This window comes from Salminus brasiliensis, chromosome 24, assembly GCF_030463535.1.
Source record: "Salminus brasiliensis chromosome 24, fSalBra1.hap2, whole genome shotgun sequence".
Classification (NCBI taxonomy): domain Eukaryota; kingdom Metazoa; phylum Chordata; class Actinopteri; order Characiformes; family Bryconidae; genus Salminus; species Salminus brasiliensis.
Genome location: NC_132901.1, coordinates 18,419,739 through 18,444,630, shown reverse-complemented (window position 1 = coordinate 18,444,630; position 24,892 = coordinate 18,419,739). Strand labels below are relative to the sequence as shown.

Below are 24,892 nucleotides of genomic sequence, written 5' to 3'. Positions count from 1 at the left end.
AAAGTCTACCAATAAGATTTCAAAGCAGTAGTGTAATAATGGTTGTTGGTCGAGTAACCTGCCTTTCTCATCTCCAGGTGAGATCCGCATGGCCTTTGTGCTCTACAAGCACCTGGGCACGTACCTGTCCACTGAAAACGCCAGCATGAAGTTCAGCAGCGAAGCCCTTGGCACCAACTACTCCGTCATCGTCAACTCCCCAGTCATAACAGCTGCCATCAACAAGGACAGCAACAAGGTTTACCTGTCCGACCCGGTCATATTCACCGTCCGCCACATACAGGTAAGAGGACCAGATCGTGCCATCAGAGTTTAGAGTGATAGTTCGGCATGTTGGATGAGTAAATCTGTATGGCTTCCGGGTGGCACAACTGTCTAAGCGTACGATTTGCTCTGTGTCATCACAGGGTATGTTATCTGCATTCTGATTGGCTGCTGACATGGCAGGTCAAACAAGTTATAATTGAGTTGCAGGTGACTTTACGTTACGGAGTGCAGGAGGAGTTTTTATTCCCATGTATGTTGCAATCAGCTAACGCTGCGCATGTAAAGCTAGCCTTAGTGCAACTTTCTGCCCTTCCTCCGCTCCAATAGTTCCTTCCTCACCTCCGAGAGAGTGTGCGGAGTGGGGTAAGTGGGTACCTTAGGCGTCTGTATAAATACGGGCTTTATCAGTTTTCCCTGCAGGCCGCTTACTCATACAGCTAGCGTTTAGGCTAGTATTAGCTTTCTTCTTCCACTCGATTTTCATCAGGAGCGCACACACACAAGCTCACACGCCCATTCGCCTCCAGCACTTATTAGACCGGTTAAGGGACCTCTGGAACTTGCAGATATTCTATATGTGCTTGTGGGGAAGGGTGAGTGGGTGGGCGGGTTCAGGCGAGGAATTGCAGAGCGAGGTAGAGATAGCGAGGGAGAAAGAGGGACTCGGAAGGATGGTGGGCTTATTCTGAAATAGAAAAGGTTGTGATGCTTTTCGGGTCATTGGTGTTATTAAAGCTTCCCTCCTACCTGCGATAATTTGGAGGATGAAGAGTAATGCACGAATGCACAGTGGGACAGGATAATGCAAGGCTCAGTGGATTACAGCCCTGCATTTACATCTCTATCGCTTGCTCTCGCTGTCTTTCTCTCTCTCCCTGGGTTTCTTTTTCTCTCTCTCTCCTAGTTCACTAATTTATTATTATTAACTATAACCCACCATTGACCTGTACTTGCTCCGTCCACAAGTGTGATACTTCGTAGCTACTGGTTCTAGGTAGAACAAGCTTTATAGAATGAATGAATGCCAAATTTCATTTGGCTTAATGGGAAATCTGAGCAGTCTTTGTTTAATTAATGTTGAGTGGCGCAAGCTGGACTGTATCATTGTAGCCAATTAAAAGCAAGCAAGAAGGAAATTCAATTAAATTCATAACAATTCAGTTCAATTCAATTCAATGTATAGTTGATCTTCCCATTGTTAGAACCCATCTTAATCTCACATGGGTCCCATTTAGGTCCCATGTACAGTGTACAACCCAGATGGGGCCTATGTGTATCCCTTCCTGGTCCCATCACTGACCCTGGAGGGCATCTATATGTGAAAATTCATGTAGTTAGTTATGAGTTCCAGGACAAATATCCATTAATCTAAGCCTGTTTTCCAGTTTGCAAAGGTTTTGGCACCCTTCAAGTGAAACAATGATACACATACACTTGTGACACCCAACCAACCACAATTCAATTAAATTAGAGGTTAATTTAGAGTGCAAACTAACTATAGTTAGTATACTAATAAATACATAATAAATATGTTGAGTTAAGGTATATCCAAGGTATATCCACATCAAATAAAAATATAATTTCACATTCTACTATAGAAACTGTAATTATGAAGTTTAGACATGGGCAGAAACCTCAGGACGAGTTTTAGGAGATACCAGCCAGAGCCAGAAATGGGTTATTAAGTCACTGGCTGTAATAATAATCATCTGTAATTCTCATATGAGCTTGATTATTGTCCTCTTAATTGGTAATAATGATACATTAATGTTCATGTTTGCATGAAGTGCAATAACAGAGAAATATTTGTGTCTGTCCTGTTTTTTTTTTCTTAGCCCTCATTAAACCCCTTTATCATTCCTTAGTGATGGACAGTGATAAAGACAGGCAGTATTTTTTGGTGTGATTTTAGCATGATTGCATCAGTAGACCCGTCGTAACGTGCAGCCGTGAAGAAAATCAATTTGTTCCTCCAAATTTGTTCCTCCTTTGATTTCCCCAATCAAAGTGACGGTGCACTCTGAAGCAGAAATAAAGCCAGTCGCACAGTTCACATTTTACCGTATTTCTGTCCAGACAGTTGAGGCCCACAGGCTGATTCCAGCTTGAGGAGCCCACCACACACCTATCTAAGCACCAATGTATTCAACATGAAAGAAGAGGCTAGCTGTTCCAAGGGGCATGTCTAAGAACAGTTAGCATTAGCATACACGAGCATGAAATTACCTATATTAACCATCACATTAACATTGTTTTATGACATTTTAGCCATAACCTAATATATTAGCCCTGAGGTAACACAATGGCCACAACCCAGAGTGGGTTTGTATGTGTGTTGTTGTGTACAGTATTGTAGGCTGACCTGGTCAATACAGAATGTGTCCAAATGTTTGTGGACACACTATCTAATAAATGCATGGACTGGAGGGGTTGAAAGCCCACCAGCATTGAACTGTGGAGCAGGGGTACTGTGTTCTCTGGATTGATGGATGGTGCCTCCATCCAGTACAATTGGGTTGAATTGGGGTGTTTGGGGATAAGGGGGTGGGGTTTGTATAGTTGGGCTTCCCAAATCCACCTAGTGTCCACATAGCAACATCATGGGATACCACATCAGCCAGCTGACAATCACTTAGCAACACCATAGCAACAGCCTTGGCTACTATATCTACCATTTAGCACCCACCATTGCAACCACCTGGAAAAAATAGCAACCATTAAGCTGCACCATAGGAACCATTAGGAACACTATAGCAACCACTTGGAATACCACAACAACCACACAGTAACCACTTACCAACACCATAGCAACAACCAGGAAAAAATAGCACCCACCTAGCAACATTATAGTAACCATTTTGCAACCACATAGCAACCACTTTGCAACTTTGTAGTAGCCACCTGGGGTATCATAGCAAGCACTTACCAACAACATAGCAACCACCTAGTAAACCTTAGCAACACCATAGCAACCACCTGGAATACCACAACAACCATGTTGTAACCAGTGTTCCATAGCAATAACAAGGAAAATATTTTGCAAGCACTTATCAGTTACGTGAAGTACCACAGCTTCCACCTAGCCATACCCCATCAACCAGCAAGCAACACCATGGATACCACCTAGAATACCATAACATGTAATACCCATACTGACCTGATACTGCAGCCCCATTGAGTTGAACCCTGATGTGGTCTTGTCTCTGCGTCTTTACCTCCACAGCAATCAGAGGAGAACTTCAACCCCAACTGCTCTTTCTGGAGCTACTCCAAGCGCAGCATGACGGGCTTCTGGTCCACGCAGGATTGCCGCCTCCTCGGCACAAACCGCACGCACACCACCTGCTCCTGCACACACCTCACCAACTTCGCTGTGCTCATGGCCCATGTGGACGTCAAGGTAGGAACTCCACTGCCCATGCTAGTAGAAGCTGTTTTTTTTTTTCTCTGATGGAAGAGCTTCACAGGCTACAGGCTTCAGTAATATCTGAATACACTATATGTCCAAATGTTTGTGGACACCCCTTCTAATGAATGCATGCAGCTACTTTAAGTTGCACCCATTCCTGACACAGAGCTTGTCCAGACCCTATAGAGAAGTACTGTCAATAGAACAGGACTCTCTGGAGAAGATAAACATGAACCTGTTGGCACCATGCCTAATGCCAGGCGTATAAGGCCCCCCAGCGTTGAGCTGTGAAGCTGTGGAACTGTGTTCTCTGGAATGATGGTCGGTGCTCCATCCAATACTTTTGGGACAAGTTTGGGAATTGGGGATGAGGTGGGGTGGTGAAGGGAAATAGCATTGTTGAATAGCAAACTAATAAACTGTATTTATGAAGTAATTAAGCCTTAGAAAGGCTAAGGACAAGTCCAGTCCTGGTCCTGGAGATCTGCCATCCAGGAGGATTCAGATCCAACACACCTGGACCAGCATCAGGTGTGTTAGATTAGTGTTGGATGAATGTAGTAGACCACCAACACCGAGAAAGATCTTAATGTCCATTGTATAAGAAACCCTTTATTTAATAAGTGTCCAGATCAATCATCAAGGACCCCCACAAGTCCAGATTTCGTCCATACTTGTGTTGTAGTTCACGAGTCCAGCTCACGAGTCAGTTGTGAAGTTAGAAGTGTGGAAGCCTGTAGCTCGGTTGTGAACTGCTTTGCTGCGACTGAAGAATCTTTATTGCTCTGAATGCACAGTGAAATAAGCCTCAGTTTCCCTTCCCCTGACATCGATTGGTCTCATATACGCCGCTTGCTGTATATCATCTGCTCTAATGCTGCCCATGAATATGAAGTTTATTGACCGTGCGGCTGCCGCCGCTGCTGTTTTTGGGCTTTTGTGTGTGAATGCCCTCGTGAGATGACCTCGCCGGAGCGGCGGGCGCTTCTCTCAAAATGTTTTCGCCGCATTATTTCAAGATCGATGTGCACTAAATGTTGTTTGATGGTTGTTGTTTTGCCCGTATTGGAGGTCAGGCGTCCAGCTCGACCGGCAGTGGTGTTTAAGAGAAAGAGAGATACAGAGAGATACAGCTATATGTCTGTCTGCCTGTCTGTCTATCTATCTATCTATCTATCTATCTATCTATCTATCTAGCTGTCTGTCTGTCTGTCTGTCTATCTATCTATCTATCTATCTATCTATCTATCTATCTGTCTGTCTCGCTGTCTATCTGTCTGTCTGTCTTTCTGTCTGTCTGTCTATCTGTCTGTCTATCTATCTATCTATCTATCTAGCTGTCTGTCTGTCTGTCTGTCTGTCTATCTATCTATCTATCTATCTATCTATCTATCTGTCTATTTATCTGTCTATCTATCTATCTATCTATCTATCTATCTATCTGTCTGTCTGTCTGTCTGTCTATCTATCTATCTATCTAGCTATCTGTCTGTCTGTCTGTCTGTCTATCTATCTATCTATCTATCTATCTATCTAGCTATCTGTCTGTCTGTCTGTCTGTCTGTCTGTCTATCTGTCTATCTATCTGTCTGTCTGTCTATCTATCTATCTATCTATCTATCTATCTATCTATCTGTCTATCTGTCTATTCATCTCTCTCTCTCAGACTCTGACCTTCAGTGTGTGTGTTGGAGGTGACTGTGCCTTTCAGCATTGTTAGGGGGATAAACCCCCCGTAACGTGAATGTATCTGACAGGAGCAAAAAGCAGAGAATTAAAAAAGAGAGGAAGTGAGAGAGGATGAGAGGGAGGGAGAAAACAAAGCTGTGAGCTGGTGTCAGGTGAGGGAGAGATGGAACTCACACTGCTCTGGCGAGCATCTCCCGAGACGAGAGAGAGAAAGAGGGAGCGAGAGCGAGAGAGAGAGTAAGGACAGAGAGAGAATAGGAGAGAGGTGTGATGGGCGTTTTGATTAGTCTCTTACAAAGGCAGAGACCTGTGGGCTCTCTCTGAGGTCCAGCTGTAAAAGGACAGGAAAGCGAGGACTCAATAAATGTCCTCTCCGAGTTGCCATACGTGCACACAGAGGTTAGTGCGCTTGACCTGTGGGGGCAAGAGCAGAGGTCCGCCCTAATCCCACAGCTGGCAGTAACACTGACTCTCTGATATCAGGGCTGTAATGGGTTCCTGCTCGACACCATCAAGGGCAGAGTATGACCAGTACAATAGCCTAGCACACTGAAATGATACAGTAATAATACACCAGCTGGCCACTTTATTGGAAACACCTCACTGGGGTACAGCTAGAGACTGTAGCCCTTAATCAGCGGTCAGCGGTCTGGATAGTCTCTGGGTGTTTTTTTCTAATAAGGTGACCAGTGAGTGGAAGAATAAAGGAGGTGTTTCTGGTAAAGTGGCCAGTGAGTGAATGTACAAGGGCGGTGTTTCTAATAAAGTGGCCAGTGAGTGAATGTACAAAGGCAGTGTTTCTGGTAAAGTGGCCAGTGAGTGGAAGTACAAGGGAGGTGTTTCTAATAAAGTGGCCAGTGAGTGGAAGAACAAGGGAGGTGTTTCTAATAAAGTGGCCAGTGAGTGGAAGAACAAGGGAGGTGTTTCTAATAAAGTGGCCAGTGAGTGGAAGAACAAGGGAGGTGTTTCTAATAAAGTGGCCAGTGAGTGGAAGAACAAGGGTAGTGTTTCTGGTAAAGTGTCCTGTGAGTAAATTTACAATGGCTGTGTTTCTGGTAAAGTGGTCAGTGAGTGGAAGACAAAAGGAGGTGTTTCTAATAAAGTGGCCAGTGAGTGGAAGAACAAGGGAGGTGTTTCTAATAAAGTGGTCAGTGAGTGGAAGTACAAGGGAGGTGTTTCTAATAAAGTGGTCAGTGAGTGGAAGAACAAGGGTGGTGTTTCTGGTAAAGTGGCCAGTGAGTGGAAGCACAAGGGAGGTGTTTCTAATAAAGTGTCCAGTGAGTAAATGTACAAAGGCAGTGTTTCTGGTAAAGTGGCCAGTGAGTGGATGAAAAAAGAGGTGTTTCTATTAAAGTGGCCAGTGAGTGGAAGACCAAAGGAGTCCTTTGACTTTTCCAAGAACCAGCTACTCTGGAAAGAGCATGGGGCCAGCAGGTTCATGCTTATCTGCTCCAGAGGGCCCTATTTTATTCACAATACTTCTCGACAGGAACTAGAGCAGTTGTGTGTGTGTGTGTGTGTGTGTGTGTGTGCTTTTGCACATCTGTGTCATCAATGGATGTAACTTAATCTAGCTGAATGCATTTATTAGAAAGGGATGTCCACAAACATTTGGACATATAGTGTGTAACGTTGCTTGCTAGCTTTTGTTAATGGTGATGAGTGGTGGTCAGCCACAAACTCTCCCATACTGATAATCTGATGCTTAGCACCGTGGTCAGATTCTCCCAGGCCATTAGCGTTAAGTTTCTGTATGAGAGTGAAATTTGGAGCTGTTATGAATAATGGAGTACGATGGTAGTGCCAAGTAGGTCAGTGTGCTGCTACACTGCTTATGCTAATACACTCACTGTTTGTCTGGCCAGCTTTCTGTACTTTACACACAACATATCTGTGGAGCCGAAAGCGTCAATTTCAGCCATTAGCTCAAACTAATCAGATTTTACCCTTAGATAGTCTCATGTTTCCATTAGTGACAACCGCTATGACAGATTTCATGATATGAGATGTCAGGACATTCAATATTGAAATATATGATATATGATTATATATAGATTAATTCAATGCAATACAGTGTGTGACATCTGTCATAACATATTTATGGTACTCTTATGTTGTTTTCACTGAGTTCGAGCGTTCTAGCAAATCCTATTTCGAACCATTTCCTCTTCTAAAGAACCCTTAAAGTCATCAAATAATAACATTTATTGAGTATCAAGCTTCTCTGATGTATAAATATGAAGTACGTGGCTTTGTTGTGGCTGGTGTTAAAAAAATGCTCAGACACGGTTTTACAACCCTGTTTACAACCCTGTTATTTTGCCTGCAGTAATAAAACTTTATGTTTCCTTTTATGGTGGAAAAATGATAAGCTTTGCTTTTTTGATTGGTTTAATCTCTGAGCTGGGCCAAAGCCACATAGCATAACCTAGCCTAGCATAGGGTAGAACTCGAATAAGAACAAATTAGAACGAGAGATTACCCCTAACGCAGAAAACCGCATGGACAATTTTCCTGGTCAGCTTAGCTTTAGCTTTAGCTTGTGGATAACCACAGTGATGCTTGCTATGATCAATCTAGCACTAGCTTTTACACATTGCTAATATTAGCTTTTAGTGTCTTTACAGCCTCTAAAGTCACTACCACTTTAGAGACTGTTAAGAGACCGTTTGTGGTCCTTGCACTGGTCAGTCTAGCATTAGCTTTAAGCCTTTCCAACCACTCCAGAGGCTGCAACTCCCCACTAACCGCAGTGGATCTGGCTCTGATCAATCTAGCACTAGATTGTACCCTTTTTAGCCACTCCACATGCTGCGACTCACCATTTGTGGTGCTTTCTCTGGTCAATCTAGCATTAGCTTTAAGCCTTTCCAACCACTCCAGAGGCTGCGACTCCCCACTGACTGCAGTGGATCTGGCTCTGATCAATCTAGCACTAGCTTTTAGCCTTTTCAGCCACTCCAAAGGCTGCAACACTCAGCTAACCACAGTGACACATGCTAAGATCAGTCGTGCACTAGCTTCTAGCCTTTTTTAGACACTCTAGAGGGGTTGGCTATCCGCAGCTCACAGATAGCCGCAGTGATACTTGCTCCAGTAGGCCACTCGCACCAGTCTGCCGGTCTGATTAGCATTAGCTTTTAGCCTTTTAGCCTTTTTAGTCTCACTTCCACATTCTCAGGAAGTTGCTGTTGCATGTAGCCTTGAAAGGCTTTAGCTAGTGGGCTGGATGTGTGTAAACTTTAGGGCGTAAATATGAATGATTCAGCACTGTTACATCACAGTTTTAGGGAATTGGATTCGGCCCATTTTACCCACCTGCCCTGCATTTTGCCCACCCTGTTTTTCTTATGTTAAGAACACAGCAGTGCTTGAGGTTCACGGTTTGTCACTTCCATGTACTGAAATCTCCTTATTCAGCTATGCCAAGATAAATACAGCTTTCCGTTCTAGGTCACCTTTAAGGAGCCTTTTTTGGAGCGTTAGCAACCTGTAGAAAACTCACCTGACCGTGTCCAGACTTGATCACTACGGCCTGGCCGTCGAGGCCGGCCTCTTAGAGAGAACGAAGCGTGGAGTGAAAGTGGAGTGAAACGGCACTTCCTGACTGAGGAGATGTCCTAAATAGCGCACCGTTAGGAATTCAGCCCGTTAAAATTGTAACATCTCCCCTGTGTTTCTGCAATATTCAAATGAAGGAAAGAAGTCTGATGTATTTGGGGAGAGGAGGAGAGGGAGTCGGCCGCTCGAGCAGCAATATCTGTAAGCTGCTGCTGCTGCTGCTGCTGCTGCAGCGTTAGAGAAAGCAAATGAGTTCAGCCGTCAATCAAAAAACGTTCCTTATGCACTTTTGATGGATTTAAAACTCGCTGTTGTTATTATGAATATTATCATTGTGCTTTGATTTCCATTCTTCTCTTTATTAATGCCTTTGTTTGTAATGTGTAACGTTGTTCGCCTGTTAATTACTGCAGCGTGTAATTTCGTTATGTGTGACACTGATGCCTGTGCAGCAAATTGAGAGAGCGAGAGAGAGAGAGAGAGAGAGAGAGAGAGAGAGAGAGAGAGAGAGAGAGAGAAAGAGAGAGAGATATGGTGAAGTGAGATAGCAAAAGAAAGGGGAAGAGAAAAAAGTGAGAGAGCGAGAGAGAGAGAGAGAGAGAGAGAGAGGGGACTGTGAAAGGGGTTGTTAAGGACTAGAGCAGCAGTAGTGAATGCAGCTTACTGGACGGAGATTCATTATCAGCACTATTTCTGTTATTTACTGCACTGTCTGTCTGTCTGTCTGTCTGAGTAACTAACTGGGGTCTGGGTGTCTGACTGACCGTCTGACTTACTATATGTTAATCTGCTTCTGCCTACCTATTTGTTTCTGTCTGTCTGGTTTTGTTTGTCTGTGTGTTTGTGTCTGTCTGTCTGTCTCAGTCTGATTTTGTTTATTATTGTAAGTGTTTTTGTCTGTTTCTGTCTGACTGACATTCTATCTAATCATTTTTGTCTGTTCTGTATGTCTGACTTTCTGTCAGACATTTTTTTATCTGTCTGACTTTCTCGCTGTCTGACTTGTTTTCTGTTTTTGTCTGACTGGTTTTGTCAGTTTTATTTGTTGACAGTTTTATTATTTGACAGTTTTTAGCTGACATTCTACCTGTCTCACTTCCTGTTTGACTGACCTTCTGTCTGACTGACCTTCTATTTGTCTGACTTTCTGTCTGTTTGACTCTGCTTTTGTCTGACAGTCAGGCAGATAAAAAAATGGACAGACAGAAAGTCAGACATACAGAACAGACAAAAATGATTAGATAGAATGTCAGACGGACAGAAAGCCAGACAGAAACAGTCAGTCAGACAGAAACAGACAAAAACACTTACAATAATAAACTAAATCAGACTGAGACAGACAGAGACAGACAGACAGACACAAACACACAGACAAACAAAACCAGACAGACAGAAACAAATAGGTAGGCAGAAGCAGATCAACATATAGTAAGTCAGACGGTCAGTCAGACACCCAGACCCCAGTTAGTTACTCAGACAGACAGACAGACAGACAGACAGACAGTCTGTCTGTTCTTGTGTGGTCGTTTCTGTCTGTCTGACTTTTTTTATCAGATCGCTTTATTCGGACTGATCATTTCGGTCTGTCTGCTTTTCTCAGAGTTTCTGTCTGTCTGTCTTTCTGACTGAGCATTTCTGTCTGTCTGACCATTTCTCTCTATCTAACTGTCTCTCTGTCTGTCTGTCTGAGTGCAGTAGAAGAAGCAGGAGTACTGAGAGACAGATAGATGGATAAATGAGTAGTTTGAGATGGACAGATTGAGGGGTACGAACAGAGACAGACAGACTGAAGGAGAGAGAGAGAGATGAGTTCTTTGTGTAACTAAGACTCGTCCGTGTTTTCAAATAGAAAATGTGGAGCCCCTCATCAATCAATCAGAACACACTGCTGCTGCCATGGCAACACCTCATTCACTTTAAACATGTCTGTGAGGAGCGGAGCGGAACAGCATGTGTGCGGGTGCACATACTTGCACTTTGGCTAAAGTGATTGAGTAGTTATGTGTGTGTGTGTGTGTGTGTGTGTGTCTGTGTGTGTGTGTGTGTGTGTGTGTGTGTGTGCACTCATGAATATGTAGATGCTAAAGTGATCGATTGGTTGGCCTGTGTATGAATTTGACTAAAATGTGACTGAAGTAATTTTGTGTGTATGTGTGTGTGTGTGTGTGTGTGTGTGTGTGTTTATGCATTGGGGGCAATATTAGCTTAATATTTGCGTCCACGTTGTATTACACATAATTACGTAATTACACATTAATAATCATGTAATTACAGTGTAATTACAATGTAATTACTGGTGATGTATTTACTGTTATGGTGGTGTGCAGTAGTACAGCTTGCAGAATTTTAAAACAGTAACAGGACCCACTGAAACTCGGCTCACGCTCTACTGGTTACCATAGCAACCAGCTCACTGATTCTGCTATTTAGCCTGGTATTTGCTAAGCTGAAAAATCGAAAATGGCATCGCTTTGGGCGGTGCAAAGACAGGACTTACTTATTGCCAAAACTTATTGCTAAAGTACACTTCAGACGCTCCTCTGGGAAGATGCTGTCCTATTACTGGCGTTTTGCCATCTTATATGAGGTGAAGCTAACCTGTTTAAAAAAGCTGGTGGTGCTGCTCCGGTGCAAATTGTGTGAAAACGATAAACCCAAGTTTGTCTTTATTTTCCAGTTTTTCTTTATGGATTCTGAAAGTTTTTAATATCCTCTGGAGGAGCTGTGATACGTTTGCTCGGAGGGTAAATACGGCGTACAGCAGCGGCCTAACGACTGTCTTAAAACATATAGAGATGTGAAACCGGATGTGTCTTAAATCATCAGACAGTGATTTCAGAGATCAGTGAGAAACAGTAGGTAAGTCAGTCAGAGGACGACAGAGAAAAACACAGAGATGGTCAATCTGGATGGGAATAAACTCACAGGGGAGCCCCCGAGAAAAAGAGGATAATCCCAGGACCCAATGTCAATATTTAATCCCATCGGAATAGGGCTTAAAGCACACAAGTCTTCATCATCCCCCATTTTTCTAATAATGAAGATCTGCTGTTTGGTTCGGTGGTGTTTGACCGTTGTGCCACTTACAGCTATTTTTCAGAACCGTCCAAAACAACTGCCAACATTAGGACGTTGGGGTTTGTCTTACAATGTTTGGTCTGTGTGCTCCGGCCTTTAGCCCTCTGCATCTATGAGTCCCAGAGAGCAGATGATTGGCTGTGCTCTTTCTGGGTGGGTGGGACGTTCCTCGCTCTGGGGTGGGTGTCTATTGGCTTTGACAGAACTGGCTGTTAGTGTTCTCCTCCAAGCGTGTTGAGCTGGCATCATGTGACCTGGAGGAAGAAGCCTGGAGCTGGCAGCATCATGTGGTTTGGGGGAGACCTAGCTAAAGGGTGGGAAAAACACTGTAATGTTCCTCATGTGCCCCTGTGTGTATGTGTGTGCACACTGCCAGTGTTGTGTGTGTGTGTAAGTGTGAGTGCAGTAGCATAGAATGCCATTTGTTTGATTGAACCACAGTGTTGATTGAATCACAGTGGGGCAACAGAGCAGCTGTACTGGGGGTAATAGGGTAATATAGCCAGGAAGTGTGTGTGTGTGTGTGTGTGTGTGTGTGTGTGTGTGTGTGTTTGTGTGTGTGTGTAAGTGTGTTCACCCATTGATCTGTTAGAACCACAGTGATCGTTCTCATGTATGTAAGGGTGTGTGAATGTGTACATACAGTAGGTGTGTGTGTGTGAATGTGTATCAGTGTGATTGTTCTCATGTGCACCTGTGAGTGTGTGTGTGTGGAGTGATTGCTGAGGACCCTCTGACTGTGTTGAACTGATTACATCATTAAAGGCTCAGTGGTAACTCAGTCTGAATGTGACATTGCCCAATCAGTACAAGGGCAAACCCCCTGCTCTCTCTCTCTCACACTCACACACACACACACAGACACACACACACACACACACACACACACACACACACACACACACACACAAAAGATACAGACAGAGGGCTTTTATTGGGTTTGGTCCCCAGACTGACCACGGCACCATAACAACCGTACATGTGGAGTGTGACCGTGGAGGTAAAGCCAGGGGGGCTTTAAGACAGCGTCATGTGTTATTGGGTGGCGCTGCATTACTGTTTTAATTTATTTATTAATGAATTAATTTATTTATTACCTAATATTCCTATTTTCAATAGCCAATTACCCAACCCACTCCTTAGTTCTCTCCTCCATCACACATGGTGCTTCCGACCCTGGGATGATGAAGGCTAACACGTGCCACCTCCAACACATGTGCAACCAGCCACGTCTCTTTTTTTCAAACTGCTGCTGATGCAATGTCACCGGGCAACCAATGCGCTTGGAGGAAAGTGTTGAGTACCCAGCACTGATGCATCAGCTAGCAGACAACCATGCCAGCAAGAAAGAGAGAGAGAACTATCTGCCCAGCTGGAGAGAGCAAGACAAGGCCTACTGTGCTCTCTTGGGCTCTAATTGCTGATGGCAGGCAGCATGACCTGGGATTCAGTCTTCAGGCCTTAGTTCATAAAGGGACTGGTGAGAGAGAGTGAAAGAGAGAGTGGTGTGGCGGTAGTAGTGAGGTCCGGATCACCTCATCCTCAACTCCACCACTAATCCCAATAGTATTAGATGGAGTGCCAACCATGGTTCCAGAGAACACAGTTCCACTGCTCCACAGATCAATGATGGGGGACGTCTGGTATTTGACATGGTGAATATGTTCATCTGCTCCAGAGAGTCCTATTCTATTGGCAGTCTATTGTAGACTTCTCTACAGTGACTAGACAAGCTGTGTGGGTGTGTGCATTTGCACCCATGTGTCAGCAAGGGGTGCTGCTTAAAGTAGCTGAATGCTTTTATTGTATTGTGGGAGAACCACTGATGTCAAGGAGCGGAGGGATCAGCAGAGCTCCAGAAGATCCACACATCCTGAGGGAGCAGCTGAGGGTGTGAAGGTTGTGTTTCCGAATGTTCTGGAAGTCAGCGCTGTGTCCTGGACTTTTCAGCCCAGACTGCTTTTAGAAAGGGGCTCTCCAGGAGGCAATCAGAACAGAGCTCATTTGCATATCATTTACATATCAGTCTTAAAGGTGCAGGGATAGAGAGAGTGTGTTTAATTTAACGGGAGTAGCAGTCCTTCATCACAGCAGTGATGTGTGTGTGTGTGTGTGTGTGTGTGTGTGTGTGTGCGCGTGTGTGTGTGTGTGTGTGTGTGTGTGTGTGTGTAGGTATATTCTTTGCAGTATCTTTAATGCATAATAATATTAAATGTGGCCAGAATCAAGTGTGTGTTTGTGTGTTTAAAGCAGGGGTATTAAGAAGTAGACAGGAGCTAAACAGAGAGAGAGAGAGAGATGGAGAGAGAGAGAGAGAGAGAGAGAGAGAGAGAGAGAGAGAGAGAGGTTAGCACAATAAAGAGAGAAAGAGAGAGAGAGAGAGAGAGAGAGAGAGAGAGAGAAATGGAGAGAGAGAGAGAGAGACAGAGAGAGGTTAGCACAATAAAGAGAGAGAGAGAGAGAGAGAGAGAGAGAGAGAGAGAGAGAGAGAAATGGAGAGAGAGATACAGAGAGAGAGAGAGAGAGAGAAAGGGGGATAGAAAGATAGAGAGAGAAAGGGAGATAGAGAGAGAGAAATGGAGAGAGAGATACAGAGAGAGAGAGAGAGAGAGAGAGAGAGAGAGAGAGAGAGAGAGGAAGAGAGAGAAATACAGAAAGTGAGGGAGAGAGAAAGAAGAGAAAGAGAGGGAAGGAGAGAGAGAAGGAGAGAGAGAAAGGGAGAGAGATAGAGAGAGAGAGGGATATATATATATATATATATATATATATATATATATATAGAGAGAGAGAGAGAGAGAGAGAAGAAGAGAGAGGGAGAGAGAGAGGGAGAGAGGGAGAGAGAGAGGGAGAGAGAGAGCTGTATTTCTTCATTAGGTTCTCCAGTAGCAGGTTGAACCCCTGTAGACATTCTGCAACCACACACACCCACACACACACACACACACACACACATAACTGGTGAACACACTACACACACTCAGACTCAGGCTCTAAACCCGGGGAGAGGGGCCTACATGCAGATCTATATGTTTACTTTGCAGCACACTAAGTGTGTGCGTATGTGTGTGTGTGTGTGTGTGTGTGAAATATAGATGCATAGGTTTCTATAAAGTCTAAGAGGACTGCCCTCCAAGTAAATTCCGCTGAGTAGGCGTAATGCTTGATTTACTTACAGCTTTGTGTGTTCCACATAACACACACAAACACACACACACACACACACACACACACACACACACACAAACACACACACACACACTTTCAAGCTGTGTTAGATATAGAGGAGATATACAGCACTAGGCCAAGTGGACCTGGGAGAGGAATTTATCTTATCTTAGTACTTTCTTTCAGACACACAGACACACACACACACACACACACACACACACAGAGTCTTATACGCTGTGTCTCTTGAGGCTGGAGGATAAATGTGTGTCATGACAAAAACAACGGCATCCTTAAAAAAAGAGAGAAAGTTCACTCAGTGATGACAACTCAACATTTATATACTTTACTGTCTTCTCTCCCTCCTTTCACACACACACACACACGCACATACACACACACACACACGCACACACACACACTTATGGTTTGGTGTGCACAAAAGTATTGGGACACCTGCTCATTCGTTGGAGTAATTGTCTCTGCAGTCCAGGGTTCAGGATGTTGGATGATCACCACCTCACCTCATCCCCAACTCCCCAACTCATCCCAAAAGTACTGATTTGTTTGACCCCACTAACTATCTGCCACTGCTGGTCCACCCTCGGAATACCCAAATAATTGTTGTGTTTATAAGATCTAACTAATCTATCTAACTTATCTATTATTATTTATTACTGAATCGTCTCAAATATATTTTGAAATGGGCAGAGACTTATGCAAATATGCATACACACAACTAAGGAAAAAAAAAAAGTTTTAAAACCTAAAATTATTTACTAAACTAATTTATAATGGACAGCAAAAGTAAGAAATTAAGGAAAAATAAGTACATTTGAACTGTTGATGGAAAACGAGCAGTGAAAAATTATTATTATTATTAGTATTTTGTCTAATACTCTGCCTAACCACCAGTGGTCTACCCAGAAATCGCTGAGCAAAATACCAGTACACCACCAGATTTGCCATGGGCCAACGAAGGGCCAAGGGTGGGCCAAATGTGGGCCAAAGGTGGTCCACGTTTCTCTTGCTAATATTGGAGATTTCATTGTTGTTCTAATTTTGACAAAATCAGTTGTTCTTAACATTGTTTCCAAATGTCCAAATGGACAAGACTCCAAAATCGTTTTACATCGACTTCCATTAAAGGTTAAAAAGGTTTTTTCCATCTGTAAAGTTGCAATTGTCAATAATATCCCATATTGTGGGGCAGTGGTGGCTCAGCGGTTAGAGCACCAGGCTATTGGTGACAGAGTTGTGGGTTCGACTCCCAGGCTCAGCAAGCTGCCATTTTTGGGATCAAGGATCCTTCACCCTTTCTGCTCCCCAGGGGTCACAGTAGTGGCTGCCCGTCGCTGTCTGTGACACTAATGGTGAATATACTTGTCTCGTCTAATTTACTCTTATAGTCTTTTTTTTTTTTATCTCAGAGCACAGGTCGGCCATGCTACAGCACAAAAGAATGGTTATGCTATTTCAGTTTTTAAAAGAAAACTATAAAGAAGTTCTTTATAAAGTCAGAAGCGTTTTTGTTGACTCTCCAGGGTAGACCTGTTTCACCCTGATTTTCTACAAAGTTAAGATGTTTTTGTCTTGAAAAATGTACGAAAACAACCACACATGATGCACAATTAGCTTTGTGCTATCGCTTCTCTTCTCCTCGTTAATATTCATGAGCCGTGCCAGACTGAAATCGCCAAGAGACGCCCATCCGGTCCCCAAAGCTTTGCGGGATGCGTCCTGATATCAGTCATTCACTCGCTCCCTCTGTGAGCGGCCTCCGTAGAGACCCAGAAACGGGAGTCTGGGGGGAAATCAGAGAGCGTGCTGCTGCCCACTGAATCCGAGAGCTGCTTTAATAAATCAGCACCTCTGTGTCTCTATCTGTAATTGTCAGGCTTTAAAAAGCTATAAAAACACATCCTACAGTCTGAAGAATGTTTAGGGGGTGGCAGAGAGCCGGAAGCCCCCAGAAAACAAAACACTGGTGTAAACAATTCACTAGTATACACTGGGCTAATGCTAACTCCCTTAGGGAGATGTCATAGTGGTCTGGAATAAGGGCTTTGTTGGCATAATTGTAATGCTGAACATGCTAAAAATTATGCTAACATATAGTCCCCGTGTTTTCAGATGTGATTGTGAATTTTTGCAAGAATAAAGTTTAAATCCCAGCCTGAGGCAGGAGGTTACGTTTTTGTTGGGGACGGCCACTGTTAACTGGCTAAATGCTAAAGCTGCTGTTTACAGAGAAAGCAGCCTTTATAGAGTATACACTAGTATTACAGTGTCCATGTGTGTGTGTGTGTGTGTGTGTGTGTGTGTGTGTGTGTGTATCGGGGGGAGAGGTTTTCCCACACTGAGCTAGAATATGGGTTTTGTTGACTTAATTGTAATACTGAACATGCTAAATGCTAATGCTAAATGCTAAAGCTGCTGTTTACAGAGAAAGCAGCCTTTACAGAGTATACACTAGTACTGCAGGGTCCATGTTTCTGTGTGTGTGTGTGTGTGTGGGTGGGTGGGTGGGAGTCACAGTGGTCTAGAATATGGGTTTCATTTCCATAATTGTAATGCTGAACATGCTAATTGCTAATGCTAAAAGCAGCCTTTACAGAGTAAACACTAGTATTGCAGCATCCATGTGTGTGTGTGTGTGTGTGTGTGTGTTTGTGTGTGTATGTGTGTGGGTGGGAGTGAAGATGTCACAGTGGTCTAGAATATGGGTTTCATTTCCATAATTGCAATGATGAACATGCTAAATGCTAATGCTAAAAGCAGCCTTTACACACTAGTCAACACTAACTAACACTAGTTAACACAAGTATTGCAGCATCCATGTGTGTGTAGGAATGTGTGTGTGTGTGTGTGTGTGTGTGTTCTGTCACGATGGTCAAGCATGTGTATGTGTTGCTATTTATTAGTCAGTCGTTGAATAATAATGCTAAACATGCTTAGAATAATGTTAGCGTGTGTGTGTGTGTGTGTGTGTGTGTGCGTGTGCGTGTGTGTGTGTGTGTGCGATGCACTTTGCCTTACACTGCAACAGTAGCTATCATGGAATGGGCGTAATCTGTTTATTGTAACTACTGACCCAAAAGGGCTTTGTTCTCTCGTTGGGTCGAACCTAAAACCTCTGAAAGTGAGGAGAGGAACATGGTGGTCAAATTAATGACCATAATGGATTATTATGGCCTGTATGTGGTAGAACAGTGCATTCAGCAAAAGAGTCCCACCACAGAGAAGCACTATAGGAGGCCATTCATACTGACTGTTATTAGGCTTTATAACTCATCAGCCCGGGCTTGGGCAGCATAGATCTGTTTGTAGATCTGCTCATGACTAATGCCCTACAGATGGATTTTTCGGCAATTTGGAAAATCATACTCGGATTGAATTTGTAAATCAAGGGGAACCTCTGTAATAAACAAATGTAAATGTGTCCTGAGTGATAAAACTTTTACATTCAGAAGCCAATAAAATCGCCAAAGTATGTTTCTGAATGTTTGCGTCACATGGTCATAGGATCACATTTAGAGTTGCGTCCAAACAGTCATCACTTTTTTTTTTTCAGTTTGGAAAGCATCATTTTATTTCATATATATAATATATATACAAGACATGAAAGCTGTGATTGGCAGTCAAGTCAAGGTTATTTCACCATACTGATTTCTGAATGCTCTCAAAGTTCAAATATTAGTACTGTGTTTAAATTTGAATAATAACTTTTTTAAATTATAATTTTAATAATAATTTATTTATATTATTTGAGCAGTTGTTTTTGAGCAGTTTTCTGCAAGTTTGTATTTGTATTTGGAATTTAGGGGAAATGTTGCCTATTGTTTATGAAATACAACGCAAATGTTAATTTCTCTAAAAACATAAAAAATTAATATGTCTAATTATTTTGTGATTTGGAAGATGTCTAATGTTTTTATTATTTCATACTTAATTCAGATTTCAATTTTGAAAATTTACGTTTTATGATTTACATTTCTTGGGTTTCCTTATTGAAAAGTGTTTTATATCTTATTTCATTTTTCTTTCGCTGTTTAGAAAAAATTGATGGTTTGAAACATTTTTATTTTGCAATAGAGAAATGAGTTTTCATTTTACACCTTTTTTAATGTTTGTTTCTCAATTCAGAGCAATTCCATTTCGTGTTTTTCCGTTTTATAATTCCTAAAATGTTTGTTGTGATTTGGAGAGTTTCCGGTTCATAATTTTGAAAGTATTTAATATCTTATGTCATTTTTATTTCACAGTTCAGAAAGCTTTACAATTTTGAAAGATTATGTTTTGGAAATCATTTAATATCTTATTTCATTTTCATTTTGCCATTAAGAAACTTTCCGTTTCATTGTTTGCAAAGTTTTTGCTTTGCTTGAATCTTACTTAATATTTGCATTCTGGAAAGTCTTTTTTGCTAACCTCTTCACAGTAAACCAAGTCAGCTTGAAGCGTCGCTTTTAGTCTTCAGTGTTTGTGATTCATCATACTGATCTCTCTCTTTCTCTCCCTCTCTCCCTCTCTAACAGAACGCCGACCCAGTACATGACCTCCTGTTGGACGTGATCACGTGGGTGGGAATATTACTCTCCCTGGTGTGTCTGCTCATCTGCATCTTCACCTTCTGCTTCTTCCGCGGCCTGCAGAGTGACCGCAACACCATCCACAAAAACCTCTGCGTATCTCTTTTCATTGCTGAAACACTCTTCCTCACTGGCATCAACCGCGCTGACCAGCCAGTAAGTTCATAAAACACAAACACTAAAAAAAACATCACTGATCTAGGGTCTAGGGTCTAAAGGATAGCTAACACAAAATGTGCGTAGACAGATGAGCTACAGTCTCTAATTGAACACCAGTGAGGTGGAGCTACAGGGTGTTTCTAATAAAGTGGCCATTGCACATCTACATATGCGTTCGTAAGTTCTGCGCTTTTCTGTAGCTGTTTCTTCACGCACAGTTGAACACTGGCTGCCTCTTAGCAAATCACATTTACATCAGGAGTAGCTCATTGACTCTGCTGTTGTTTACTTCTGCCTTGTTTATTGGCTATTTTACTTAGCTGTGTCTGGTGCTGCCACTGCAAGCACAGTTGAGTTTTATGTAGCCAAGTTTGTGGTTTGTAAGTGTGTGTGTGTGTGTGTGTGTGTGTGTGTGTGTGTGTGTGTGTGTGTGTGTGTGTGAGCGAGATTCTGCTCTGCTGGGAGGATAAATATGTTGTCCTCTTTATAACTCCAAATGAAACTCCACTCAGGATTTTAACATCAGCGGTTTTTTACTGCATAAAAAATTCAGACGCATTACTGCCACATCTAGGCCCCCACTCCCATCCCCACATCTGTGCTGCCAATTGCCTTCTCCACTTTTCACTTTACTCTCTAAGCTAAAAAAACATGCTGCTTTCTAGACAGAAAATCCTAACTGTAGGCTTTTTATATGTAAATATATATTACATATATATATAATATATGTAAATATACAAGCATAGAAATGTGTACTTTTAACCTGTTACACAATAATGTTTGTAAGAGAAGAGGAAATATTTAACTGTAATTTAAACTGTATTGAATTATTAAGTTATCATCATGTGTGCAGTCTTATTTTGTGGAAACAAGGTGGAACAAAAATGTCTGCCTTGCACTTCGGCCACATTTGTGACAGCGTAACAATTAAAAGTATATCTGAAAAGCAAACTCACACCTGTCAATAAAGAATAGAAAATATGAATGGAAATGACTTAGTAAACTATGTAATATAGGTTTTAAGAATTACATCCAAGAACATTGCAAAGTGGAGCCTATATGCCAAAAAGTGCTTGGTCCCCGTAGATTGCCACTTGCAGCTATATATAAAGCTGTCCTAGAATATAACACTGTATTGTCTTGACATAGTTGAATAATGAGAGTTTGATACATGGACGTGACATAAGGTTGTTCCTCCTTAAAAGGAAAATCCGACATTGCTAAAACGGCGCTGTAAAACAGGCCAATCCTAAAACCCCAGAACTGTCATGTAACAGTCTTAACTCATTTTATTCACGCCCCAAAGTTTACATACACCCAGCCCAGTAGCAAAAACCTTTAGAGACTATTGGTAACGACTACTTCAAGAAGATACAGTATAAAACTGAGACTAAAAAGGCAAAAAAACTAACGCTAGGTTTACCAGAGATGGGCTAACTGAGGACGAGTAGAGGAAATGTCACTGCATGCTGTGGCATGAGGAAGCCAGTGAAGCGAGCTGCGTACCGGATGAATGCTGGGCTAAAAGCTAACCATGCACACCATGCAGAGAGGACACACAGACAGCAGCGAAATGCTAGTCTATCCCATGCTAAGCAATTCTAGGCCAGGCTAGGTTTGGCTACTTGGCTCCTCTACAAATGGTACAGCCATAGAGCAGTACTAATTATAGAAGGGTTCAATGGAAAGCTTTACTGCTGCTGAGTTTGCTCAGCTGAAGACCAGTCAGATCGATCTGCGCTTGTTGCTGGCAGGGCGTAGCAGCAGGAGCTGTAGCGCAAGGGCTGTTAAACTCAATGGAGGATCTACAGAGCAGAGAGGGAGATCTGATCAGGAGTTTATTTACATCATGTAACCTCCGCCCTCGGAGTGAATGGACTGATGCTCGGCCCACACAGCTCAGGATAATTGTTATCAGTGGAATAATCAGTGGAATCTGCTGTACTGCGTGGCAAATCCTGTGGTGTGGGCCAGGCCAGGCCCTCTCAAGTGCAAGATTGTTTTACTGGTATGGCTGTAATGAGTAGAACATTGCCAAGCATGATAACAGCAGTAACAATAACAATGGTAATGACAATAACAGCAAGTACAATAGGAACAATGACAACAACAACAATAATAATAATAATAATAATAATAACTAGAAAATGCAAAAGTGTTGCACAGCCTAGGCTAAAACTGTGTTGCTAGGTGGTTGCTATGCTATTCCATTTGATTTGCCATGGTGCGGGTGTGGCTAAGTGGTTGCTAGATGCGTGCTATGGTGTTGCTAAATGGGGGTTACAGTGTTGCTAGGTGGTTGCTATGGTATTCCATTTGATTTGCCATGGCGTGGGTGTGGCTAAGTGGTTGCTAGATGCTTGCTATGGTGTTGCTAAATGGGGGTTACAGTGTTGCTAGGTGGTTGCTATGGTATTCCATTTGATTTGCCATGGTGTGGCTAAGTGGCTACTAGGTACAGACTAGATTGCCATGGTATTGCAAGGTGATTGCTATGATGTTTCTAAGTGTGTGTTACAAAATTGCTTGGTAGTTGCTAATTAGTTGCGATGGCATCTCAAATGGATGCTATGGTATTTCTAGTGTTTGTTGGGGTGTCGCCAAGTGGTTGTTATGGTACCCGATTTGGTTGGTTGGGTGTTTAGTGTTACTAGTGTATTGACATAAGAAGGGTGCATTCCCTTTATTCTTATGGAAAAAAGTTGTTACTACATGGAAACTGTATGTCCTAGCTAAGATAAGCAAGCAGAATATAGAAACAATAAATATATAATAATAATAATATAATATATATATATAAAAATATATATATATAGTCTATCCCATGCTAGGCAATTCTAGGCAAGGCTAGGTTTGGCTACTTGGCTCCTCTACAAATGGTACAGCCATTTAGCAACACCATAGCACGCATCTAGCAACCACTTAGCCACACCCACACCATGGCAAATCAAATGGAATATATATATATATACACACAGTGTGATTTTCTGATTTATTTTTCTCATTTTGTCTCTCATAGTTGAGGTCTACCTATGATGTCAATTACAGGCCTCTCTCATCTTTTTAAGTGGGAGAACTTGCACAATTGGTGACTGACTAAATACTTTTTTCCCCCACTGTATATAATTTTATTTAGTATGTCCCTCTCTTTCTATCCTTCTCTTTCTCTCTATGACTCTCTCCTTCCTCATGCCCCCTGTCTCTCGTCCCTCTGTCTGGTTTCTGTAGAGCAGTAATTGGTCAGTGTCTGTGTTCTCCTGCTGTGTAAATAAACTCTGCAGGTCTCTACAGTGCACTGAAGGGTTAAACAGTGCAGGTCAGGGTTAAACTCCACGGGAGCAGATTTCATTATAAACCCCACTGGGGGTGTACACACCTCCCCCATGGAGAAGCCTTCACCTCTCTGACACACACACACTTACACTTTCACTCTTTCTGGCTGCATTCACATTCACACTCACTCTGGATATTTTCAGCCTCTCTGCCCTTATGGTTCACATGGGTCTGATGGCTTCGCTCAACACAGGAGGCTCAAATCAGTTAGTGTGCAGTCTGAACTGTAGAGTTGAACATTTCCCAGTCCGATTGAATCCACACTTGTGAGTGCAGTTTTAAATCTGACTTAAATGAGATTGTCTTAATCAGATTGAATCCATATGTATAAATTGTTTAAATCTAAAAAAAAAAAGATCTAAAAAAGATCTTCACAACAAGATTGAATCCACATTTTCAAATTCAAATGTCTCAATCTAAATCTTCTCAACCAGAGTGAATTCACATTTGTAAGTGTTTTTTTAAATCAGATTCAAACAGATCTTTTTAATCAGACTGAAATCACATTTGCAAGTGATTTCAAATGTAATTTAAATGAGATATCCCCAACCAGACTGAATCCACATTCATAAGTGATTTCAAATCTAATTTAAAGGAGATATCCCCAACCTGACTGAATCCACATTTGTAAGTGGTTTCAAATCGAATTCAAATCAGATATTTTACACCAGACTGAATTCAAGAATTCACAGTTGTAAGTAGTTTCAAATCTGATTAAAATCAGATCTCTGGACCAGATCATATGTACAAAATTCATCATTCATTCAGACAGTGTGGCAAGAACACCCAGGAGCTCCAATAAATGTTTCATCTAAGAGTTATGATTAAGTATTTGTTGTATTTTGTCAGTGTCACACAAACCTTGTATCTCCCAAATGGCAACTTCATTTAAAAATGAAAAGGCCTTCTTAATTTTTTTATTGAGGTCAATGTATGCATAATATAAATGCATCCATAAAACCATTGATTAGTGTCAGTTATCAAAATTCTTGAATTATCAATATTGTATTATCAAATATATCATTAACAAAGTCTCTTTGACACTGATAGCTGAGATACAGTCCATACAGTATGTTTACATTTTTATTTTCTCTCTCTATTTGCAGTTCATACTCTGGAATATATTTCACATTAATTCACATTTTAGCTGCCTGTCTGAACAGTAATGAATTTAAATGTGAATTCCCTGGGAAATAAATACATGCCCCCAGGAATTCACAAATAAACAGTTTTTGCACATTTATTGCAAACCAAAACTACTGTTTTAGTTTTGCCTTTGAAGTGAAGCAGCGTCTGATCACCTAATCATCAGTGTCTGGCTCTGTTAAGCTTCCTGCTGAACTTCCACAAGCTCACTCATTCACACCACTGACTTCTAATCTCTGGAGAGACGCTTTCCAATACAGTGGCTGCATGCGCTGAGAAGAAATCCAGCTCAGTAAGGCGTGACTGCCTGAGCAGAAACAATTCGAGCAAATCATCTGTTGCTGTTATTATTTTTATTTTGGTTATTGTTTACCACAAACGGTGAGCAGTAAACCAAGACTGGATTTGAATTCCTGTACTTTAACACTAGTACACACACACCTCTTACACACATGGATGGTTATTGCCTTTAATAAGGAATAGAAATAATAGG

At 42.1% G+C, this 24,892-nt stretch overlaps 1 protein-coding gene across 14 annotated transcripts in view; it reads left to right on the top strand.

Moving 5' to 3' along the window:
• The window catches only part of LOC140547107 (adhesion G protein-coupled receptor L3), a 423,620-nt gene that overhangs the window by 348,342 nt on the left and 50,386 nt on the right, over positions 1-24,892 (top strand). For all 14 annotated transcript variants that reach the window (XM_072670638.1, XM_072670640.1, XM_072670645.1 and 11 more), the window contains 3 exons: positions 78-283; positions 3,491-3,667; positions 19,708-19,917. In XM_072670638.1, coding sequence (XP_072526739.1) covers positions 78-283; positions 3,491-3,667; positions 19,708-19,917 — 593 coding nt within the window. The remainder of the gene's footprint in view (positions 1-77; positions 284-3,490; positions 3,668-19,707; positions 19,918-24,892) is intronic.